This window comes from Astyanax mexicanus, chromosome 15 (assembly GCF_023375975.1).
Source record: "Astyanax mexicanus isolate ESR-SI-001 chromosome 15, AstMex3_surface, whole genome shotgun sequence".
NCBI classification, from domain to species: domain Eukaryota; kingdom Metazoa; phylum Chordata; class Actinopteri; order Characiformes; family Acestrorhamphidae; genus Astyanax; species Astyanax mexicanus.
Genome location: NC_064422.1, coordinates 39,390,515 through 39,413,958, shown reverse-complemented (window position 1 = coordinate 39,413,958; position 23,444 = coordinate 39,390,515). Strand labels below are relative to the sequence as shown.

Genomic DNA, 23,444 nt, shown 5'->3' with positions numbered 1-23,444 from the left:
TATTTATTAATTCGTTCATTTATGTGTGCATTTATTTATTTATACTTATGTAATTTTTCGTTCTTCATAATGAATGCAAAAATATATAAATATTGAAAATATGTTTGAAAAACATCTATATATATATATATATATATATATATATATATATTTTTTTTTTTTTTTTTTTTTTAATCCATATAAGTATTTATACATGTTTTTTTTTTGTTTTTTTTATTATTAATCTATATGTGCATTTATTTATGTATACTTATGTAATTTTTCATGCTCCATAAGTTTGAGAACCACTGGTCTGTAAAGTGTAGCAGTAGCTGGGTGCAGTGTGGGAGGTGAGCGGTAGGGGGCAGTGTTCACTCCGCCGCAGTGCTGTAAAGAGTATCAGAGGGAGGCTAAGCCCCGCCCCCCGGTGAGTGAGTGGCGGGAGATTGCAGCATGGCGGTGCAGCCGAAGCAGAGCGTGTGTATGGACTCCACTTCAGAGAGCGGCTTCATCAGCTTCTTCAGCTCCATGCCGGAGAAACCCGACACCACGCTGCGGATCTTCGACCGCACCGACTACTACACCGTGCACGGCAAGGATGCGCTGTTCACCGCGCGGGAGGTGTTCAAAACCCAGGGGGTCATCAAATACCTGGGCTCAGGTAGGAGAGAGAGAGAGACCTGCAGGGGACTGGGTGGATCATTCATCCCAGTAACACCTCTGTCAGATGTTTATTATCAAAAGTTTCTGCAGAAATAGCGTTTAATCTAATCTACAGCCCTGCAGCAGCTGATAAAACTGCAGCTGCTAACTTAGCTTAGCCAGTTATTATCCTCCTGCAGCTGCAGCTCTCACACTAGTGCATCTCAAAAAACTTAGAATATCATTTAAAAGTTACTTTATTTCAGTTCACTTATACATTTATATAGATGTATTACACTCGGAGTGATCTATCTCTGACCCAAAAATCAGTGTCTCAGAAAAATAGTATATTATATAACACCAGTTGGTACTTTTGGCAGTGTGCCAAGTCCTGCTGGAAAATGAAATCCTCTTCTCCATAAAAGTTGTCAGCAGAGGGAAGCATGAAGTGCTGTAAGATTTTGTGGTAAAACAAAACTGCACTGACTTAGACTTGATAATAAAACACAGTGGATCAACACCAGCAGATGACATGACTCTCCAAACCATCACTGATCATCAGTAAATTTTACTTTTCATTTGTAAATCAAGGTAACAGAGTCTGGAGGAAGAGTGGAGAGACACACAGTCCAAATTGCTTGAGGTCTAGTGTGAAGTTTCCACCAATCAGTGATGGTTTGGAGAGACATGTCATCTGCTGACAACTTTTAATGGAGATGCAGATTTCATTTTCCAGCAGGACTTGGCACACTGCCCACACTGCCAAAAGTACCAATTGGTCTTTAATAATATTTAAATTTTCTGAGATACTGATGTTTGGGTTTTCATTGGCTGTAAGCCATAATCATAATCAACAATAAAAGACATAAACGCATAAAATAGGTCACTCTGTGTTTAAAACATCAATATAATTTATGAATTTCACATTTTGAACTGAATTACTAAAACAAAGTAACTGGACATGTTCCAATCCACTATTCTGCACTTAACCAAAACAAGGGCACGAAGCAAGTGACTCAAACAAGGGCTCATTAACCTGTGTCATGTATTGTCAAGGTTGTACCTTTTTATAAATCTTTTCTGGTGTTATTATTGTGGTCAAAGCATGTCAAAGGCAAAGAACATTGAATAAACATACATTTTTGTTTGCTTTACATCTTTTAATGTTAACGATGGAAAAACAACATTGTCTAATGGACATTGGTTAATGTGAATATTCTGATATTGTATTAACGTTCATTCATAAAGGTTTAGTGTTTTTGTAAATGGTTGTGCTGAGCTTTTCTACACTCACATTAATACTTGTAGGTGAAAGGTGCTTCCCAAAAATATTATTATTGTTTAAATGTCACTTTCTACACTGCAAGACCTTCACAATGCAGGCTATAAGAATATAATACAAACAAAATATACGTGTTTAATGTTAGTACAGCTTAATACAAAACGCTGTGTCAACATGAAAATTGATGAGCACAAATAAATCAGGTCTGATGTCTGAGATCAACATAGTTTCATTGATTATTGATTGGATGTCCTTAAATTCCAAGAGTGTGCAGATCTGTCTTCAAAGCTAAATGTGGTAAATAAAAGAATATAAAATATAAAACATATTCTGGCTAAATAATTCAGACAGTGAAAGAAATGTGGAGTGAGTAAACTTAAAATGTATGACATTATGTGTAGAGTTATATGGATTTATTCTTAGCAGCACAGCTTAAAAACAATACATTTTCTGTCTTTCAAGATCCATACATATAGACTTTCTTATTTTCCTTTTCTGTCAGAATCCTATCACTCGTTTTATTTGGTACTGTACTGAGTCTCGATCCTGGTCCATTCTGTTATAGTGAGGTTTTGCTGTGGTCTTTCTAAAACACAGGGAGCAGGAGGCTGGAGGGTGTGGTCCTCAGTAAGATGAACTTTGAGTCGTTTGTGAGGGATCTTCTGCTGGTCAGGCAGTACCGAGTGGAGGTGTACAGGAATAAGGCAGGTGGCAAGAGCAGCAAGGACCATGACTGGCAGATCGCCTACAAGGTAAATATAAACAAAAACATAAGCATCTATTTAGCATTTATTTATTCCCTGCTCAGCTCTATTGGGCTAAGTAACATATGATCAAAATCGATACATTCTAAACCGTTTTATACAAGATGTATTACATTTTAATATTGTAATATCACTGCTCATGTACAGGTTGCCATCTGAATTACACTGTAATTAAAGGAGCAGCTTGGTGACTTTATTTCTACATCCCAAACAACATAAGTCAGTACAGTGTACCAAGTCATCTATTTAAAATTTGCTGTTACAAGTAAATACTGATACCTTAACATTTATACTTTTCTTATGGTTTCATTTTATATCCTATTGAATATCACAATTTCACTAAAACTTACTCCCTGCACAAGGCATGTCACAATGCTCATTGCTGCCTTACACCCCACCAACAGTCTATTTTCATTCCTTCCATGGAAATGGAAAGTTGGAAATTGTGTTTCCGTTTATCAACTGAGAAAAGCTATTGTGAGCTGACAAATGTCTGCAGTGATGTTTTAAAGACTGTATGGTCATGAACATTTGCCGTAAAGACATGAAAAGTCATGAAAATTTATTGGTCAAAAAGTGTATGAACCCTGAATATATATAAAAAAATAGAATAGAGGGGAAAAAATGTCATCTTGAGGATCAAGCAGGTACTAAAATGGCCAAATATCTGCTGAAGTGGCTATAAAACCCAACAACCAACCACCTAACTAACTAAAAAAAGTAGCTTAAGTACTATGCTCAAGTCTAAAAAGACTTGATTTTTTATTAAAATTTATTCCTGATTAATTAATTTCCTTATCTGCATTTTTTTTTTTTTTTTCTTGTCGTTTGCTTCTGTTTCAGGCTTCTCCAGGAAACCTGACCCAGTTTGAGGAGATCCTGTTTGGTGGTGGAGGTCTGGGTGAAGGTGCTGCTGGAGTGGTGGGGATCCGATTGGGTACGGGAGGTGATGGGCAGCGGGTTGTGGGCGTCGGTTACGTGGATTCTACACTCAGGAAAATGGGTGTGTGTGAGTTTCCAGATAACGACCAGTTCTCCAATCTGGAAGCTCTGCTGGTGCAGATTGGCCCCAAGGAGTGTGTGCTGCCTGGGGGCGATACAGCTGGAGACCTGGGGAAACTTAGACAGGTAAACTGCACTGTAAAAATGGGACAGGAGGACCTGAACTGTGTCTGATCTTCTGGTCATCTCTAGATTCTTATTTGTATTTTGTCTGTGTGGTGATGTTTTAGGTGATACAGCGTGGAGGAATCCTGCTATCAGACAGGAAGAAGATGGAGTTTACAGCTAAAGACATAGTTCAGGATCTGAATCGCTTACTGAAAGCTCGCAAAGGAGAGACGGTGTCGAGTGCAGCGCTTCCAGAGATGGAGAAACAGGTCTGTGGCCTACAGGTTTTTAAAACATGGTTATTTAAGCAATAATACACAAGAGGGAGTGCTATATTAGCTCTGCTGGTCAATATTACATAGTATAGCACAAACCTCAAGTGTATTATTGCGATAATATCACAATTCCATTATCACTGTGTATTGAAAGATTTTGAGTTGGAGGAGAAAACAGAGTCTGCATGGTTATAAACACTCCAAGTTAAAATAGTTCCCTTGCTGCGCTGTTTGGTTTGTAAGTGCTGCATCATTGTGCATGGTGCATTACTGGCTGATAACGGTACTCATAGAACTCCCCTCAGCCAATCACATTGCAGGGTCGGAACTAACTGTGGTATAAGATAAGATATTTCTCTTTATTTAACATATTCTCTGACCAGATGCAGTGCCAGTCGAACATTTGAACACACTTTAAATCCAAACTATGAAGAAAAACATATGGAATTATTTATTAAACATCGAAGTGTTAAACAAACCAGAATGTGCTTTGTATTTTAAAATTCTTTAAAGTATCACCTCTTGCTTAAAAGACAGCTGTTTTTAAATGACAATGGATTTTCTCAGTCAGTTTTATGAGGTAGAGTCACCTGGAATACAGGCTTTCAGTTAACAGCTGTGCTGAACTCATCAAGAGTTAATTACTGTACTTGAAGTTCTTGTCTCTTAATGTGTTTGAGAGCATCGGTTGTAAAGAAGTGAAGAGGTAGAGTTACAGGTATACAGTGAATAGCTCTATTTGAGTAATGTTCTAATGCAGATTATTAGAAGCAAGACCTACTCAACTAAGTAAAGAATTTATAAATTTAAGGTCAGTCAATCTGAAAAATCTGAAATATCTTCAAAAGCAGTCAGGCAAAAAGAGCATCAAAATCATTGATGAAAGTGGCACTCATCAGGACTGCCCCAAGTATGGAAGAGCAAGAGTTCCCTCTATTATACAGGATAAGTTCATCAGAGTTACCAACCTCAAAAACCGCAAGTTAACAGCTCCCCAGATAAGAGCACCTAAACGCTTCTTCACAGAGTATTTTGGTTTGTTTAACATTTTTAAGTTACTACATGTTTACTTGTGTTTCCCTACGTAGTCTGGATGATGTCAATGTTCGTTTACAATGTTTGTTTTATTTATTTATTTTTTTCCCGTCCCCAGATTGCTGTGTCCTGCTTGGCCGCCGTCATCAAATATCTGGAGCTTCTGTCTGATGAGGCCAACTTCGGTTCTTTTAAGTTAACTACATTCGACCTTAACCAGTACATGCGTCTGGACAACGCTGCGGTGCAGGCTCTCAACCTGTTTCAGGTTAGACATCGCAGCTCTTCTTTATATGATATGTTGGAATCTTAGGTTGTGTATATACATTTTATTTAATGCTTTTTCATTGTTAAGATATTTTATTACACTCTGAAGGAAGGAAGTGTGTAATTTGCAATGCTATTTGGAAGGAAGAAATCGGTTATTAGGAACAATAAATTATTAAACATATAGACCAATACAGGTGCATGTAAACAAATTAGAATATTATTGAATATTACTGAATATTAATTCAGTAATTCACTTAAAAATGTGAAACTCATATATTATATAGATGTATTACGCACAGAGTGATCTATTTTAAGCCTTTATTTCTTTTATTGTTGATGATTATGGCTTACAGCCAATGAAAACCCAAGAACCAGTGTCTCAGAAAATTAGAATAATATAGAAGACCAATTGGTACTTTTGGCAGTGTGCCAAGTCCTGCTGGAAAATGAAGCCGGCATCTCCATAAAAAGGGCTGTAAGATTTTCCAGGAAAACATTAAACCATCCACACACTTAACTAACCGTACTTTTTTAAAGCAGATATGTCATATTTAACTATATTAAGAATAATACTGCAGCTGTTTTTAAAATAATGAAAAAGAATGATCTAATGCCTCTTTCTCCCTCCAGGGTTCCTCATCTGATGATCCTACTGGTACCCATTCCCTGGCAGGGCTGTTGAATAAGTGCCGAACTCCTCAGGGCCAGAGACTGGTCAACCAGTGGCTCAAACAGCCTCTAATAGACAAAAACAAGATTGAAGAGAGGTGAGGACCTAAACAACAATAGACATGAACCAGCCAGCATTTCCCTGTGACATAAATCAACATGTGAAAATGCTCTAACGTCAGGTCCACATGTATCCAGATATATATTCAGTCACTGAAAACAGGTTTTAAGGTTTTCAAAAACGCTCTAAGATGGTATGGGTGGTATGATCATACAAGCACCCATGTGGACAAAAATATTTCATTTCATTGTTTTTTTAAAACAAAGTACTCAGGTGTTTCTATTTAGTCCTGCTTTAGATCACTGAATTAGAGGTCTCTGAAGAAAGACAGGATTTTGGCTCCTGCTCATGAATATTCACACAGGCAAATATATCTCCTCTGATTGGCTAACAGCACTACAGCAGAGAACACCTGCCTGCCTTCCCCCACAGTCAATTTCACAGCTCTAAAACTCAAAACACAAAATGTTCTTTAGAACATTAATAATTGTGCAGTTAAACACATTAGCTGAGAGAAACCAGTGTGTACTGAAATATGAAGTAATGTGTATTAAAAGGTGGAATTCCAGTTGAGATGATCAGTGTTTTTGTGTTGCAGGCTTGATCTGGTGGAGAGTTTTGTAGAGGACTCAGAGCTGAGGCAGAGCTGTCAGGAGGATCTGCTGCGACGCTTTCCTGACCTGAACCGTCTGGCTAAGAAGCTCCAGCGGCAGAGTGCCAATCTGCAGGACTGTTACCGGGTCTACCAGGCCGTGGGCCAGCTGCCGGGTCTTGTGCAGGCTCTTGAGAGACACACTGGTGAAGATCTAATCTTTTATCCATAGTTAAAATCCTTTGGTATCTATTCTAAGAGCCTTTTGTTGGATTTCTATTCATATTTTGATGGTTTGCGTACTAAAATGAAGTCTTTCAACATGCACGCATACAGTTTTAAGACTTCAGTGAACAATAAAAATATAAAACATTTACTAACAGTATTGTTACAACCCTTATAGTTTTATTGTAAAACAGTTAAAATATTCGGCTTTGTTTATTGTTTGGGATGTAAATGTAGATTATAAGGAGTGCCTTATAATTCGGTGCACATTATTTAGAAATGTTTTAAGAAGCAGTAAAGTCACTCTGCTGAAGTACAGCGTTATAAAGGTGAGTTTTCAGTGAAGTTTCTAAGTTTCTCCAGCACTAAGGCTGGGTGCAGCAGCATAAGCATTAGCCCACTAGCTCTAACGCTGTTTAGAGGTTAGTATGTTGGACTGTGGTGAATGTGTATGTTTGCAGTGTAAAAAAAAAAATAATAATAATAAAAATAAAATAAAGCTACGTTGGACTGTAACCGCTAGGTTACCAGAACACTAAGGGTTTCTCAGTCTTGCACTATTGGGCATCATCATTTACATCCCGCTAGCACTGCAGTTAGCAGCTAATGCTGCTGCACCCAGCCTTAGTGCTGGAGAAACTTCACCGAAAACTCACCCTTACACAAAATATTGGAAATATAAGCTTACTGTAAATAAATGTAAGCACTATACTCACCCAAACAAACAGTTTTCAGAAGAGAAATCTGTGTAGATTAACATAATTTTTTTTTTATTAGCTTTATTATTATTATTATTATATAAAGAATTATACGCTTCCCCATTAGAAGGGAAACATGGCGACACCCTTACTCACTTCGATGTAGGCATTCTTACTAGTGTCCATAATGCTCCTCCAGTGTACCTTGTGTATAAAAATAGACCAGAAAATACAGGGGTTGGACAATGAAACTGAAACACCTGTCATTTTAGTGTGGGAGGTTTCATGGCTAAATTGGACCAACCTGGTGGCCAATCTTCATTAATTGCACATTATTGCACCAGTAAGAGCAGAGTGTGAAGGTTCAATTAGCAGGGTAAGAGCACAGTTTTGCTCCAAATATTGCAATGCACACAACATTATGGGTGACATACCAGAGTTCAAAAGAGGACAAATTGTTGGTGCACGTCTTGCTGGAGCATCTGTGACCAAGACAGCAAGTCTTTGTAATGGATCAAGAGCCACGTTATCCAGGGTAATGTCAGCATACCACCAAGAAGGACCAACCACATCCAACAGGATTAACTGTGGACGCTGTAAGAGGAAGCTGTCTGAAAGGGATGTTCGGGTGTTAACCCGGATTGTATCCAAAAAACATAAAACCACGAATTCAATGTGCACCTCAACTCTCCTGTTTCCACCAAAACTGTCCGTCACCACAATAAATTATTGTGGTCTAAAACCAGCTGTTTCAGTTTCGTTGTCCAACCCCTGTAGATGTTCATTGATGATGCATGCACCTTATAGGCTGAAAAATACACTAGCTCCTTTGCTAAAACACCTTTTCTCTCCTCTGACAGGAAAGCATCAGGTCCTGTTGAACGCAGCCTTCATTTCGCCCTTCAGCGACCTCACCTCCGACTTCTCCAAGTTTCAGGAGATGATTGAAACCACGCTGGACATGAACCAGGTCTGTTAATGATGATGGTTTGCTTTGCTGCTGTTCTGCACATCGTGTTCTTTCCTCAGTTTTTCTGGTAATGCTGATGGTGGTCTTCCTGCAGATTGATCACCATGAATTCCTGGTGAAACCCTCGTTTGACCCCACACTGAGTGAACTGAGGGAGAGCATGGACCAGCTGGAGAAAAGCATGCAGTCTGCTCTCAACAGTGCAGCTCGTGAGCTTGGTGAGAATGACCTCTTAACTTTAACCTTCTCGCTTTGTTGACAGGAAATCTGCAGATCCTTAAAAGGCATAAAATGAATTCATCAAGAAATAAATAAATCTTAATTTGTCTTCAAGGCTGAATTTACACAGCAGCAGCTCATCTATTATACATACATATCCATACATACTATTTGTGGGATTGTGACCCGATCAGAATTTATACAATTTAAAAGGCCAGGAGTTAGTGCTGGGTGATTTTAGCTTTTTCAAATTACATTTTTAATTACAATTTTCAAAAAGTAATCAAGATTTTATATGCTGACGTTTTATCTTTTTAATCTAAAATACCTGAAAACGCTAGTCATTTCTGAAGTGTTTATCCATCATACCTTGGTTACCGGCGCCTCCCACAGATTATCGCTTGTACATTTTTTTAAACATTTGTAGTACTGAAAAAAGTTCCTGCACTGTTCCAGCACTTTTGGCACTAACACCCTGTGGGATAAAGCATATATTTATCTAGAAATATATTTACAGGTAAACCTAGTTTTAAACCATTTCTTTGTCGTCTGTACTTTTATAACAAATTCGTTGTTGTTGTTTTTTTTTTTTTTTAATCAAATTTTTTTAGGCTATAATTGCCCAGCACTACCAGGAATACATTTTAAAAAATTGATGTTTAAAAAAAAAAAAAAAGGAGATCTCAAATCTGTCTCCCAAAAGTCTTAAAAATGCTGCAGACATAAAATACAATTTAGTTTTTTATTTTTGTTCATTGCATTTTGTAATTTTCAAGTTTGATATGAAAGTTACCATAGTGATTTATTGGCAGACTGAACTAAGTGGAACCAACAGCAATATTTAGGCGCTATTTTCAGGTACATTCATTTCTTGATTTTAGCTAGTGGATACTGTAGTGTGGACATGTGGGTTAGCTAACTCCAATTTTACACTGGACCCTATTTGACAAACAAACACGATCTGTTTGTACACTGTAAGGCTACTGTAAATCTATAAAGTTTCTATAAAGTAATTCCCTATACCTGCAGATACCTGGTTGAACTCTTCATGCTTTTCCCTTTACTGTGCTGCAGGTCTGGATGCAGGCAAAACAATAAAGCTGGAATCCAATGCACAGATGGGTTATTTCTTCCGGGTCACTTGTAAAGAGGAGAAGTCTCTGCGCAACAATAAGAAGTTCACAACACTGGATGTGCAGAAGAACGGAGTGCGGTTTACTAACAGGTAGGAAAAATATATATTTTAAATTTGATTGGGAATGTTGTTGATTTTAAATATACTCCTTTTACCTTTAATACTCTAATAAACTTGATTTCAGAAGAAACAATGAATTAGTGTGTCACAATAATTTTGTCCGAATACATTTTATTGTTACTCTGATTAATTTTCAGTATGTATTTATATTAATACAGTATACTAGTGCATCTCAAAAAATAATATATCGTTGAAGTTACTTAATTTTAGTTATTTAGTTCAAAATATGAAACTTGTATATTGTATAGATGTCTTACACACAGAGTGATCTATTTTAAGCGTTTATTTCTTTTATTGTTGATTGTGGCTTACAGCAAATTCAGAAAATTAGAATATTATATAAAACCAATTGATATTTTTGGCAGTGTGGGCAGTGTGCCAAGTCCTGCTGGAAAATGAAATCCGCATCTCCATAAAAGTTGTTCTCAGCAGAGGGAAGCATGAAGTGCTGTAAGACTTTGTGGTAAAACAAAACTGCACTGACTTTAGACTAGATAATAAAACACAGTGGATCAACACCAGCAGATGACATGTCTCTCCAAACCATCGCTGATTGTGGAAACTTCACACTAGACCTCAAGCAGTTTGGACTGTGTCTCTCCACTCTTCCTCCAGACTCTGCTCCCTTGATTTACAAATAAATATATATAATTTACTGATTGTCAGTGATGGTTTGGAGAGACAGTTACTGAAATTAACTTGAAAAACTTTTTTTGTGATGGATTTATATGTATTAACACTGTTTTGCAGTAAGCTGAGCTCTTTGAATGAGGAGTACGTTAAAAGCAGGGAGGAGTATGAGGAGGCTCAGAATGCCATCGTTAAAGAGATAATCGGCATTGCTGGAGGTGAGGAGCAAGTCTGCTTATTACTGTCTCACTATCCCTTTATACTTTGATGGGGTCATGTGACAGGAGCTAGTTTAATGTCCAGTGACTTCTTCAATATTACCTGCCTGATATACGTGTAACGTAAGGTCTCTTGCATTAAATGTTGATGTGATTTTGTAAAAGTCTCTTGTGAGTTCACATTCTAGCCACGGTCATTATGACAACTTTGAAAATTGAATGTCCCACCACCCATCTCTGCTGAATTTTCTCAGTCAGCTTTTTGAGGTAGAGTCACCTGGAATTCAAGCTTTCAGTTAACAGCTGTGCTGAACTCGTCAAGAGTTAATTACTTGAATTTCTTGTCTCTTAATGTGTTGGAGAGCATCAGTTGTAAAGTAGTGAAGAGGTAGAGTTACAGGTATACAGTGAATAGCTCTATTAGAGTAATGTTCTAATCCATATTATGAGAAGCAAGAACTCCTCAACTAAAAGTAAAGAAAAAACGTAAGGAAGAAATAAAGTTCAGCCAATCCGAAACATTTCAAGAACTTTAAGTATCTCTAAGTGACTAAGTGACTAATAATTAATTTACAAGGGACTGGTACTGAATACAGGTATAGACTTTCATTTTCTCACACTATATTTGTGTACTGTAGGCTACGTGGAGCCGCTGCAGACCCTGAACGAGGTGATTGCCCAGCTGGATGCGGTGGTCAGCTTTGCTGTGGTGTCCCACGCTGCCCCTGTTCCCTTTGTGAGACCCAGGATCCTGGAGAAAGGCAGCGGCAGGCTGATCCTGAAGGGATCTCGACATCCTTGTGTAGAGGCTCAGGATGATGTGGCCTTCATCCCCAATGATGTAACCTTCACTAGAGGAGAGCAGATGTTCCACATTATTACAGGTTCTCTCCATTATTTGAGAATTCAATTTCATGGTTCACTGAAGCTGATGGCTTTGATAGCAGTAGAGAGCAGTAGATAAAGGATGTGGTAGACATGGCAGGAGGTTGTTGGGTGTGATGTTCACAAGGTTATGTGTTCTGTTTTCTTTTTTCTAGGTCCAAATATGGGTGGTAAATCTACGTACATCCGTCAGGTGGGCGTGATCGTGCTCATGGCTCAGATTGGCTGCTTCGTACCGTGTGACGAGGCCGAGCTGAGCGTGGTGGACTGTGTGCTGGCCCGGGTGGGTGCGGGGGACAGCCAGATCAAAGGGGTCTCCACCTTTATGGCAGAAATGCTGGAGACTGCTGCGATCTTACGGTTAGTACTGAAATTATGGCATTTTCTGTGATTATTTTTATTATTAGTAGTATTATTAATATGCAATGTATTCGGACTGGCTTATAGTTTTACAAGCGTTCCATTTCAAGTCCTTTAAAATCTATCGTATTTAGGGTTCTTAATTATAACTATAATATTAAGCATGCTTGTTACTGCAGTTCAAAATACACCAGATGAGCCAAAATATTAAGACCACTCAAATTAAGCTAATAATTTGATTATCCCTTAACAGCATATGTCTAGCATCTGGCATGCTAACCAAGAAGCCAAAATGTTAAGACCACTCGGAGTAAGCAAATGATGTTACCTGGGGGGGCTTTAAAAAAAATCAGGCATGTTATAAGTCTTTGAAGTGATCATCATAACGTATTTAAAATAAAGGTAGCGTGTTGGAGTTCGCACGGTCATGAGAAACCTGGAAAAGTCATTGAATAGGAAAATAGTTCTTTCCAGGCCTTTTTTTACAGGAAAAATAAAAATACCCAGAAATTTATAATTCAGAAATGTGTGTTTCCGATTATTGATTAAGAAAAGCTGTTTTGAGCTAACAAATAATTCAGCTCAGAGTTAATTCAATTAATTTAGTTAATTTAGCCCTACACAGTGGAGATCTCAGGATCTGACATGCATTTTATAATTATTGAATATTGTGTCAACATATAAATATCTATAATATAATATCTTATAGTTTTGGTTAATTTTTGTTTTATTGTCCATGTCTACACTGATTTTAAAGATCATATGGTCATGAAAATTTGACTTAAAGCAACGTAGTCATGAACAATTCTAGCAAATATATTGGTTATAAAGTGTATGAACCCTGATGTAAATTGATCTAAGACATAGAAAATTGGTTGTGACAAAGATGAATCTCCTGTTTAATAGTTGGTGTAATCAAAAAATATACACCAGAAACACAAATACCTGTCTGTAGAATCGTTTAAAAAAATGACATTTCTGTGTTAAAATGTTATTTGTTTAATGTTATGTAATTTAAAGGCTTATTAAAGAAAAAAATAAATCAAATTTCAAATGAAACAGTGACTTAAAACTTCTTTGTAATTGTAAACAATCTTTGTAATAGTAATGTAAGTTTCAAATATTACTGTAGAAATTTGGAGTTATGAGAAGTAATATGAGAATCATTTTGGTTGTATAAAGACCAGAATTTTGGACCCCGAGAAAATATTTTTAAAATCAAAGAATTATCAAATGGTGACTTCAATGTTATTACTTTCAATGATAATCTGTATACTCTGATTCTTTAGTGCAGGTCTGCAGTACAGAGAACTGAATATTATATAAATATACTGGGTCCTCAAATTTAGTATAACTATTCTCTCTCCTATCTTTGTTTCTTTGGCAGTTCTGCTACTGAGGATTCTCTGATCATAATTGATGAGCTGGGCCGTGGCACGTCTACATACGATGGCTTTGGTTTGGCTTGGGCTATCTCAGAGTACATTGCCACACGTCTCAAATCCTTCTGCTTGTTTGCCACACACTTCCATGAGCTTACTGCTCTGGCTCAGCAAGAACCTACCGTCTGCAACCTCCACGTCACCGCGCTGACTACTGACAGCACCCTCACCATGCTCTACAGGGTGAAAAAGGGTGAGGTGAACTTGTTCCTAATAATTCATAATTAAATACCTCATAATTCACTCTTTAACTTTTGATTAATCGTTTGGTAGAGCATTTCTATATCACTACAGCTTATTAAAGAAAGTGTTGAGCTTATCTCAACATTCTCTACTGATCAGCAGTGAATTTATTTGGGTAATAAAAGATGCTAATTTTCAGCATATTATACATTTTGATGAAAGAAATTATGTAGCTTTGTGCTACAGACACTAATTTATTATTATTGTTATTACTATTATTATTTTTACTATTATTATTACTAATACCATTACTATTATTATTACTATTATTATTACTATTATTATTACTATTACTATTATTACTACTACTATGTATTTGTGGTTTGTGTTCTAATCCACCTGATCATAAAGTTGCTAGATATGGAAATCTAATATTTCAGCAGGATATTAAACATTGTTTATCTATTTAAGAGCATATGTGGGAAAATCACATAGCTAGGTTTGCTTGGTTAACTAGTTAGCTAACATGACCCCCGGCTTTCAAAGAAGAAGATCGGAGTCTTGATATAAAACGGTGGACCAGCACCAGCAGATGACATGTCTCTCCAAACCATCACTGATTGGTGGAAACTTCACTCCAGACCTCAAGCAGTTTGGACTGTGTGTCTCTCCACTTTTCCTCCAGACTCTGCTCCCTTGATTTACAAATGAAATGCAAAATTGGTTTGGAGAGACATGTCATCTGCTGGTGTTGGTCTACTGTGTTATATCAAGTCCAAAGTCAGTGCGTTGTGGTTTTTACTGATGCAGATTTTATTTTCCAGCAGGACTTGGCAAACTGCCTACACTGCTAAAAGTAACAATTGGTCTTCTAATTTTCTGAGACACAGATTTTTGGGTTTTCATTGGCTGTAAGACATAATAATCAACAATAAAAGAAACGCTTAAATAGATCACTCTGTGTGTAATACGTCTATATAATTTTCACATTTTGAACTGAACTACGGAAAAAAAGTAACTTTTCAATGACATTGTTTTTGAGATGCACTAGTATATTAGAAACAGATATTTTTAACAAAAAAACAACAGTTTTTTTAATAAGTGTTTAACTAAAAAAAATTATCAAATATCTGTGGAACTTATATTTGTGGATTATTCTCCTTTTTCAGGTGTGTGCGACCAGAGCTTTGGGATCCACGTAGCCGAGCTGGCTAACTTTCCCAAACATGTGATCGCTAATGCACGAGAAAAAGCTCTGGAGCTTGAGGAGTTCCAGGATATCTCCAGAGCTGAGGAGGAAGGAGTGGATGCAGGGCCTGAAGCCAAGAAGCGCTGCCTGGAGAAACAGGTGGGTCATTTTGAGTGTTTTTGTTTGTGCTCTGCAGTCTGTCGATTGTTTCTTCTCTGCAGGAACTGAAAGCAATTTTCTCTTGTGGTAATTTACTTGCAGGATGGGGAGAAGATCATCGAGGCTTTCCTGGATAAGGTGAAGTCGCTGCCTGTTGAGGACATGACGGATGAAGCCATCAAAGCAGAGCTGCGTAAACTGAAGGCTGAAGTTGTGGCTCAGAACAACAGCTTTGTTACCGAGATCGTCTCCCGAGCTGCGAACGTGAAAGTGGTTTAAATGTGAAAGGACTGTACAGAGGCTTGTGATGCATAATCTATTGCATAAAAGTATTTTTATAACATGTTCTTTTATGTTTGTCTTGTTTGTAGAGACTCATGTCTGTTTTGTCTTCCAGCATTATGTTTTTGTTTGTCATAAAAAGAAAAAAAAAACTACTAATTTGTATTTTGTTGTATCTGCTTTAATCACTGTAGTGCTTTATTATAGAGCAACGTTGATTTGAATGAAATTTTGCTATCTAGTGGATAAATTCTCATGTCATAGAACTGACAGTGCCTACCCAAATAGTTAACTCTTATATATTTTTTTTATATTTTACACTATACGCACTTAAATACAATAAGAAAAATGCTTGAAACTAATAAAAGTGTAAAACCGTTATGGTTGGCTTCCCTAGACTTATTTAGGCCTGGAATACATACATCAGTTTTAATGGAGAAATTCCATTCACAGTGCTGAATAGTCCAGAACTGGGTTTAATCTATTTCCAGAAAACCAGTCCATTAATTAAACAGATAAAGAGCAAAAACTTAAGAATTTGCCATCAAAGAAAAAATCCTAGTATGTTCATTTAAACATGCTTTCCACATATCCAATATTGTCTTAAACGGTTAATACAATGTATGATTGGATATGACTGTTCTTAATGTGAATAAAGTTCAAGTTTCTACATTTTAAAGTTTGTCACATGATTGTCATACGCAGAACATCTAGTAGTGAAATGCTATTGTAAACTATCATAAACAGTTTCTACACCAACATGACTAAAGCAACATATGTACTCTTCTCTAAGGTGTCAGGTACAAATACTAGAAATCTAACATTCACACAGTTTTCACTTCTACTTCTAACATTTTCACACAGTTATCTGAACTTTCTACTCCTTACATTTTAAAAATATCCTTGTTACTGCTATTTTATTTCAGCTTGTTTTCATTCCGGCTTCTCACCGTTCAATAAAAACCCTATCCAGATAAATCTCTCCATCCAGATAGAGTGAATCTGATTGTGATTGGATGTAGAGAAGTATAAACTTATACAATTCTGACTCCCTATTGGTTTATACTGTGATCCATCACACCTGCACACGTCACGCCCCCCCACACACACTCCAGCAAGAACATAGCAGACATATGTAGCCTAGTATGAAGATGATCCGTGCCTCAAAAAACTCAAGAGAACTCCGCATCTCAAAACATCCCAACTAAGCTTAAATAGCTTTAATATATTTACATTCTACTAAAATACAATCATTTTCAATGGGCATTAGAGTCATTGTGGCTTTTAGAAAAATGTGTTTTGGGGAGGGGGTGTCTAAGCTTTTGTTCTTAATGGCATTTTTAACCCTTACTTTACTTTTACTTTTATACTTTAAGTAGTTTTGAAAGCAGTACTTTTACACTTTATGAGTAAAAAGCTTGTTCATATTTAGTTTAGTAAAGAAGTCCTCTATTTATTTATTTTTTCCAATGATTCAAGAACAGTATCATTCACATCACATGTGGTACAAGGTGTAACGAAATTGTATTCACATGGTTCAGTTACACCCAAGAACAATTGTTAAATAGATAAATATAGATAAAATAAAATCAAATACACAAAAATAGGGAGAGTGTGCTATAGCAGCATGGATAACTATGAATGAATATCTGTAACGTCTTTAAATTTTTAGTTTTGTATTTCTGCCCCTTGCAGTCAGAAATTTAAGAGTAAATCTATTTTTTTTCCGTTTTGCATTTTGTGACAAAACATGAGGGTGTTATTTAACATACTTTTGCTACAAAATCTCATTTATTTCCTGAAATTCTGATTGTGAGGGGCAGAAATGAAAAACTAGGAATATGGAATAATAATTAAAATGCAATATCTTCCTCATTATACTAAATAGGGAACATTTTAATTTTACATTTTTACTTTCTGTGTTTTTATTAGGTATCTTTTTTTTTCAATTATTTATCCATTTTTATTTTTGAAAAAACATAGTTTTTCGTTTCTACCCCTCGCAATCGCAGTTTTTTCCCATTTTTGCATCTTGTAACAAAACATGATGGTATATTTCAACCTTCTTTTGTTACAAAATCATGTTCATTCTTTCTGATTCTAATTGTAAGGGGCAGAAATGAAAAACTAGGCAATTCTAAAAAGAAATTATAATTCTACTAAATGGAGAAAACTGATGTTGAATTTTACTTTTTATATTTGTATTACATATTTTTACATTTTTATTATCAGAATTTTAGATTTTTGCATATTTTAACAAAACATGATGTTATTGTATAATTCAACAACGTTTATTACAAATAAAGACTTCTTCCTGAAGTTCTTAGTGTGGGAGACAGAAATGAAAAACTACAAATTTGAAAAAAAAAAATTGATGTTGAATATTACTTTTTCTATTTGTATTTTAATGTATTTAATTATTTATACATTCTATTTTCAAATGTATTTCATCCGTTTTTGTTTCGTTTTTCAAAATTGCAAATTTACATTATTTTTTTACATTTTATTTTTTAATTTCTAATGTTTTGGTTCTACCCCATATAATCAGAATTTAAGGGAAAATCGTTTGATTTTCTATTTTTATTACAAATATTTTTATTATTTATACCTTTTTATTATTATTTCACTTTTGTAATCAGAATTTCATTTCATGCAAAAAATCTGAAAAATCTTGTTGCAAATCAAGATGCATTGATTCAACCTACTTTTGTAAAGAAATTCTTTATGTGATGGGGCAGTAATAAAAAATCTAGGACTTGGAAAATTATATTAGAATTATACTAAATGGGGAAATGAGATATTTTTTTTATCATTATTATTACGCATTTTTATTTTAAAATAAAATATATATATTTTTTTCTATTCTGAAATGTATGATCACACGGTAAGTTAATAGACTGAAGTGATAGGGGGTTAGGCTGAGCGCGTGTGTGCGCGCGCTGTGTGTACATGCTCCGATCTGTAATGTGAAAAAAGTGTCCCCGTGTGCGCTAATGGCTCCTCCTGCCTGAGAGAGACGGAGCTTGCAGCGGAGAGCACAGGGGGGAGCTGTCCGCGAACACCCCGAAAAAAGGCCAGCTCGCTCGGAGTTGGTGTTATTTGAAGTGTTTAAGGCTGCGAGGAGCTCTGCTGGGGTCGGAGGGACCTTATGTTAGCGCAGAGCGGAGACCGAGCTAGGGAAGCGCTGTAATTTTTTGGAGGAGAAACAAGAAATTCTACTCGCCAAATGAACTCCGTCAGAGCGACCAGCAGGAGACCGAGGAGAGTGAGGCCGCGCCCGGTGCAGCCGGAGAGGAACAACGGCGAAAGAGGTGAGCTGTGGCCCGGGGAGAGCGCGGGGGACGGACGGGGAACATGCGGCGATATGGGATTTATTTTCGGTGTCATTTACTAATTCGCTACCCGTTTCGTTTGGCCTACCGTATGGGAGACCGGCAGTTAGCTACAGGGGTCGCCGGGACTGAAGCAGCGAGCTGGGTCTAGCTCCATCAGGAAACACCGAGGCTGTAAGACAGTGGGCAAGAAGGCCAGGCCGCGCTTTGTTTGGCTTCATTGGCCACAAATATGAAGTAGCCTGTCGGCTAACTGTAAGAGCAGCGCTGGCGGGCTGTGGCCAGTTTTCAGACCGTAAAAGAGCAGGTTAAAACCCAGCAGTCAGTTTTATTGAGAAAGAGCTGTATTTGGAGTTAATCAAGGAGAACCAGGGCGAGTATTTGGGCATTAAACATGCGTTGCGCAGCTGAGCTGCTTAGCTAGCCAGTGGGCTGCCATTTTGGGGGGTGTAGTTAGAACATAGACATCTCTGTTGGATAGAGAGCTTTTTTTATTATTTATTTCTATTAATTTTATTACATATTAAGAACACACTGTGTATTTTGCTCTTAAAGAAGGCATAGCACAGATATCTCACAAAATAAACAAATTAATAAACTGACAAGTCCAATCTAGATAGAACATTAGATACAGGCTGTAAAGTAAAAACAAAAAAAAAAAACAGCAATACGATGGAAAAACAGTATTGAAAGTAAATAACCTACATTTCTTTCTTTTTAAAGGTTCCCAATAGGAAAACACATTTTCTGTCTTGTTCTCAAGGAAGGCATAACACAGATGTCCAACAAAAAAAATAACTAATAAATTAAGTCAGTTCTAAAGCATTAGATACATTTTGCAAAGTAAACGAAAAAACAGCAATATAGAGAACAAATAAGTAACTAAATAAATATATAAGTAGTAAAAATGTTAAACAATAGAGTCTTTGGCATTGTTATTATTAATGATTATTAATGTTTCTTAATAGATATCACCTGAAATAACTAAATTATCAAGTCTCTTCTAAAGCATTAAATACAGTCTAAAGTAAAGTTAAAAAAAAAAAAAAACAGAAACAGTAAACAATAAATAACTGAATGAATAAATACTACAAAAAAGTAAAATAATAAGTGACATCACTGGCAGATTAAGATTTAAACCAAATATTTAAAGTAAATGCAGCTTTTTTGTTTTCATGAAACAAGATCTACAATCTGTAAGTCTGTGGCTTACCTTTCACCAATTCCTTAGTTTTTTAAATGAATAACTTTTATTTAAAAAAAAAACACACACACAACCAACTTTGTGTATAGCATCATCCCATAATTGCCCACAATTTTATGTTTGGCAACATAAAAAAGAAAGACCAAAATAATAATAAACAGCATATTCCCTCCAGAGGCATGAAACAAATTTACATTTGACTAAGAAGTACATGTTTCAAATAGAAACTCTTGCTCCCTGACAGAAAGCAGAAGCAGTTAGTAGAAACATTAGCTAATGAATTTGTTTAAATAAATGTCCATGTCCAATGTCTGTTGTACTTCTAGACATCCACACGTGGGTATGGATATGGATTTGGATATTCACCTAGCTGTGGGTATATTCATATATATGTGTTTGTATATATTCAAATAGGTACATGTATAAGACATTTTATCATATGTCTTATATTATTTACACCTTGCACTTTTGCTGAATAGATTTTGTTTATTGGCTTATTTCACCATTCACACTTGTACACTTGTTTACACTCTTCTACTAAAGTTTTTATACAATTTGTAGCTATATCTACATCTATCTATTCTCCCTGTGTATGTGTGTTTTTTGGTTGTGTTTGTCTAGCTAATTGTGTTGTTTTAAAGTAGTGGATGCCTTATTTTTCCTTTAGGATCACTACACTATCCCTCTGATTCTCTCTTTCTCTCTCTTTCTCTCTCTTTCTCCATCTATTTATCTATCTATGTATATTTCTATTACATGAGTATGAGCTAGCTTAGTAGTGAAATCAGCTTGGCTAGCTAACACAAGCTAGCTTGCTCGTTAGCGTTAGCTTGCTAGCGGTTAGCTTGTTAGCAAAATTGCTGTTTTGTTAGCTAGGTAACTAAGCAAACGCAAAAAAACAGTAACTAGGGTATGTAAGATAATATATACATATATTTATAAACGTTTATTAGCCGTTTTAATTTTTATTATTCGTTTAGCTAAGCTAGCTAACTAGCTGGCATTAGCTACCTCAAACTGCCTGTGTTTACACAGGCCCCGGATTTGCTAGAAGCTAGCTAGCATTAGCTAGGTGGCTAACAAATAGCTAGCTAGCTACGCACTTGGGTTCAGGTCGATTTGAATGTGAACAAATCCTCCCGTATTTACTTCACCTTTAGTTATGTCAAATAGTTAATTGTACAGCTCATTTGTGGTGTTTGCCGTTAAGTAGTAACGTGTAAGCTAGCTGGTGAGTATCAGCAGTAAGTGACAGGTAGGTTTAACGTTAAATTAGCAAACGTTAGCTAGTTTAGCATAGCTGCACGACAAGGCCTACTCGACAAAGCCTCTGTTGGGTTCCCTGCAGACACAGACCAACGTTTATTGTTTTTATTGTAGCTATTCTTATTCTATTTGTGCACGTTAGTAGTACACTAGTTAGTTAGTTAGTCAGTATACTACTTCATTAATAAAACTTGTATACATTTTGAACATATAGGTCATATACAGCTCTGGAAACGATTAAGAGAGCACTTAAGTTTCAGAATCAGTTTCTCTGGTTTTGCTATTTATTGGTATATGTTGGAGTAAAATTAACATTACTGTTTTATTCCATAAACTACATGCATTATTTCTCCCAAATTTCAAATAAAAATATTGTCATTTAGAGCATTGATTTGCATAAAATGAGAAATGGCTGAAATAACAAAAAAGATGCAGGGCTTTCACACCTCAAATAATGCAAAGAAAACAAGTTCATATTAATAAAGTTTTTTGGCATGTTCTCCTCTATCAGTCTTGCACACTGCTTTTGAACAGTTTTATGCCACTCCTGGTGCAAAAATTCAAGCAGTTCAGCTTGGTTTGATAGTTGTGATCATCCTCCACCTTCCTCTTGATTACATGTGTTGGTGAAGTCTATACTAAGTCCTAAGTTAACACTAGTTACCTAGTTTTAAACTGTTACAAAATCTGGTTGCACCACAAATCTGTATAATGCGTCTTAAGTAATAACTATTGCAGATCATACACCAAATGATTCTCAAGCCATTTCGTTCAGTGTAGGGTGGTTAGGATTGAAGGTTTAAGACAGTCTTTTTTTCTTTATCTTGGCATTAATGTAAAATCAACCGTGTCAACAACCAATAGGAGAGCTACAAAAAGCCGCAAGGCAAGTGCAGAAACATTTGTGGAACTCTGTGGACTCTGGCGATGGCTCTGAAACTGGTGGAGCTGTGGAGTAAGCAAAAAGAATAATAATGCAATATTAATCACAGAAAGAAAGTCTCGCAAATAGTGATCCCCAGTTTTTGCAAAATCTTAGCCTGTGACTAAACAGTGACTAAAAAGTCTGGGACTTGTCTTTAGATGTGAGAGGGTGTCAGACCTTAGTCTAATAAAAGTCTTCAGAGTCTTTTTGAAGTTGTCTGTTAAGCATAACGCATACAGCGTTACCCACTGTTGCTTTTACATAAAGAAAACAAATGTATTACATAGCAATCAATCATCATGTTGGCTGCAAAAGGCTGGCTTTAACCAGTTTATTTTATTAATGAAATTAATTCATTATTTTAATAATTATCACTGCCTTAACAGTATGTCTTATCGTATAATATATAGGTTTGATATGTTATTAGCGTTTTACTACATATGTATATATACATTTTACACAAACACTTTTTTTTTTTTTTTTTCATCCTGCTCGAAGCTCCAAACAAGCCATGATATGGTTTCCTTTTGGGGTGGGAATTCTGGGTAGGTGTAAATATTTAATAGTTACTAGCTCCTACATATATACTGGTTTGTGTGATGCAACCGGTTATGATTTAGTAATGTGTAAATATGAATTTAGTTAACACTTTTGTTTCAACTAGCCCATGTTATGCACAGCTTGGCTTTTCGCATTACTAAATTAAAAAGGTTGCAGCACAAAAACTAGTACATATGTAGGAGCTAGTAGCTACTAAATATGTACACCTAACCCTGAGCAGATGTAAGCTTTAACAAAACCAATGAATACCAATATGTGGCTTCTTTGGAGCTTTGAGCGGGATGACGGAAGTCACTTTTGCTGTCGGGTGTTGGGAGAAAGACTACATACTTAAGAAGAAAATGGTTTTGTATAACACAAAACAATGCAAATGTATTTTTGCAACCTTACCTTTGCAACCTTTGCACAAGGAACTTGAGCAAAATTGGCGCAAAATTGCTACCCAGGCCTGGTATCAGGTTTTAACAGCTTTCTTATTACAAGAGAGGACAAGGAATTTAAATAGCATGCGTGTTGGTGCAACAAAAAACCCAAAAACATTTAATTGTATACGATTGTGCACAGATGATAAGTACATTTTATTAAAACAAAAGTGCATTGTTAAATCACAAATACTATATCACAAAATGTTTCAATTTGTATTAGTGCTGAAGTTGAAACCTTATACCCGATACAGCAAAAATTTAATGAATAAGCATATAAGACACACTTTTTGGCTTTCTACTATGTATTACTACAGGATTGTAAGCTATATAAAATTGT

The 23,444-nt window shown here is 36.2% G+C and overlaps 2 protein-coding genes across 5 annotated transcripts in view; both read left to right on the top strand.

Annotated features, from left to right (window-relative positions):
* The first annotated feature begins 396 nt into the window (after positions 1 to 396).
* On the top strand, positions 397 to 16,073 carry msh2 (mutS homolog 2 (E. coli)). Its single transcript, XM_022670344.2, has 16 exons — positions 397 to 640; positions 2,501 to 2,655; positions 3,511 to 3,795; positions 3,900 to 4,046; positions 5,206 to 5,355; positions 5,988 to 6,124; positions 6,686 to 6,885; positions 8,463 to 8,572; positions 8,667 to 8,790; positions 9,866 to 10,016; positions 10,797 to 10,894; positions 11,533 to 11,778; positions 11,935 to 12,139; positions 13,527 to 13,774; positions 14,934 to 15,112; positions 15,215 to 16,073. Exons 1-16 carry the CDS (start codon positions 433 to 435, stop codon positions 15,389 to 15,391), a joined length of 2,820 nt encoding a protein of 939 aa, XP_022526065.2. The 5' UTR covers positions 397 to 432; the 3' UTR covers positions 15,392 to 16,073.
* Positions 16,074 to 18,372: 2,299 nt separating this feature from the next.
* Positions 18,373 to 23,444, top strand: part of fbxo11b (F-box protein 11b) — a 30,634-nt gene continuing 25,562 nt past the window's right edge. The window contains exon 1 of one of the 4 annotated variants that reach the window (XR_454832.4): positions 18,373 to 18,705. Coding sequence is in view for 1 of the 4 variants with exons in the window: in XM_007250106.4 (XP_007250168.2) it covers positions 18,621 to 18,705 (85 nt within the window). In the remaining 3 variants the exon portion in view is untranslated. Of the gene's footprint in view, positions 18,706 to 21,169; positions 21,186 to 23,444 lie in introns of those variants that run through there. The other 3 variants (XM_007250106.4, XM_049464554.1, XM_022670345.2) reach the window with 3 other exon arrangements.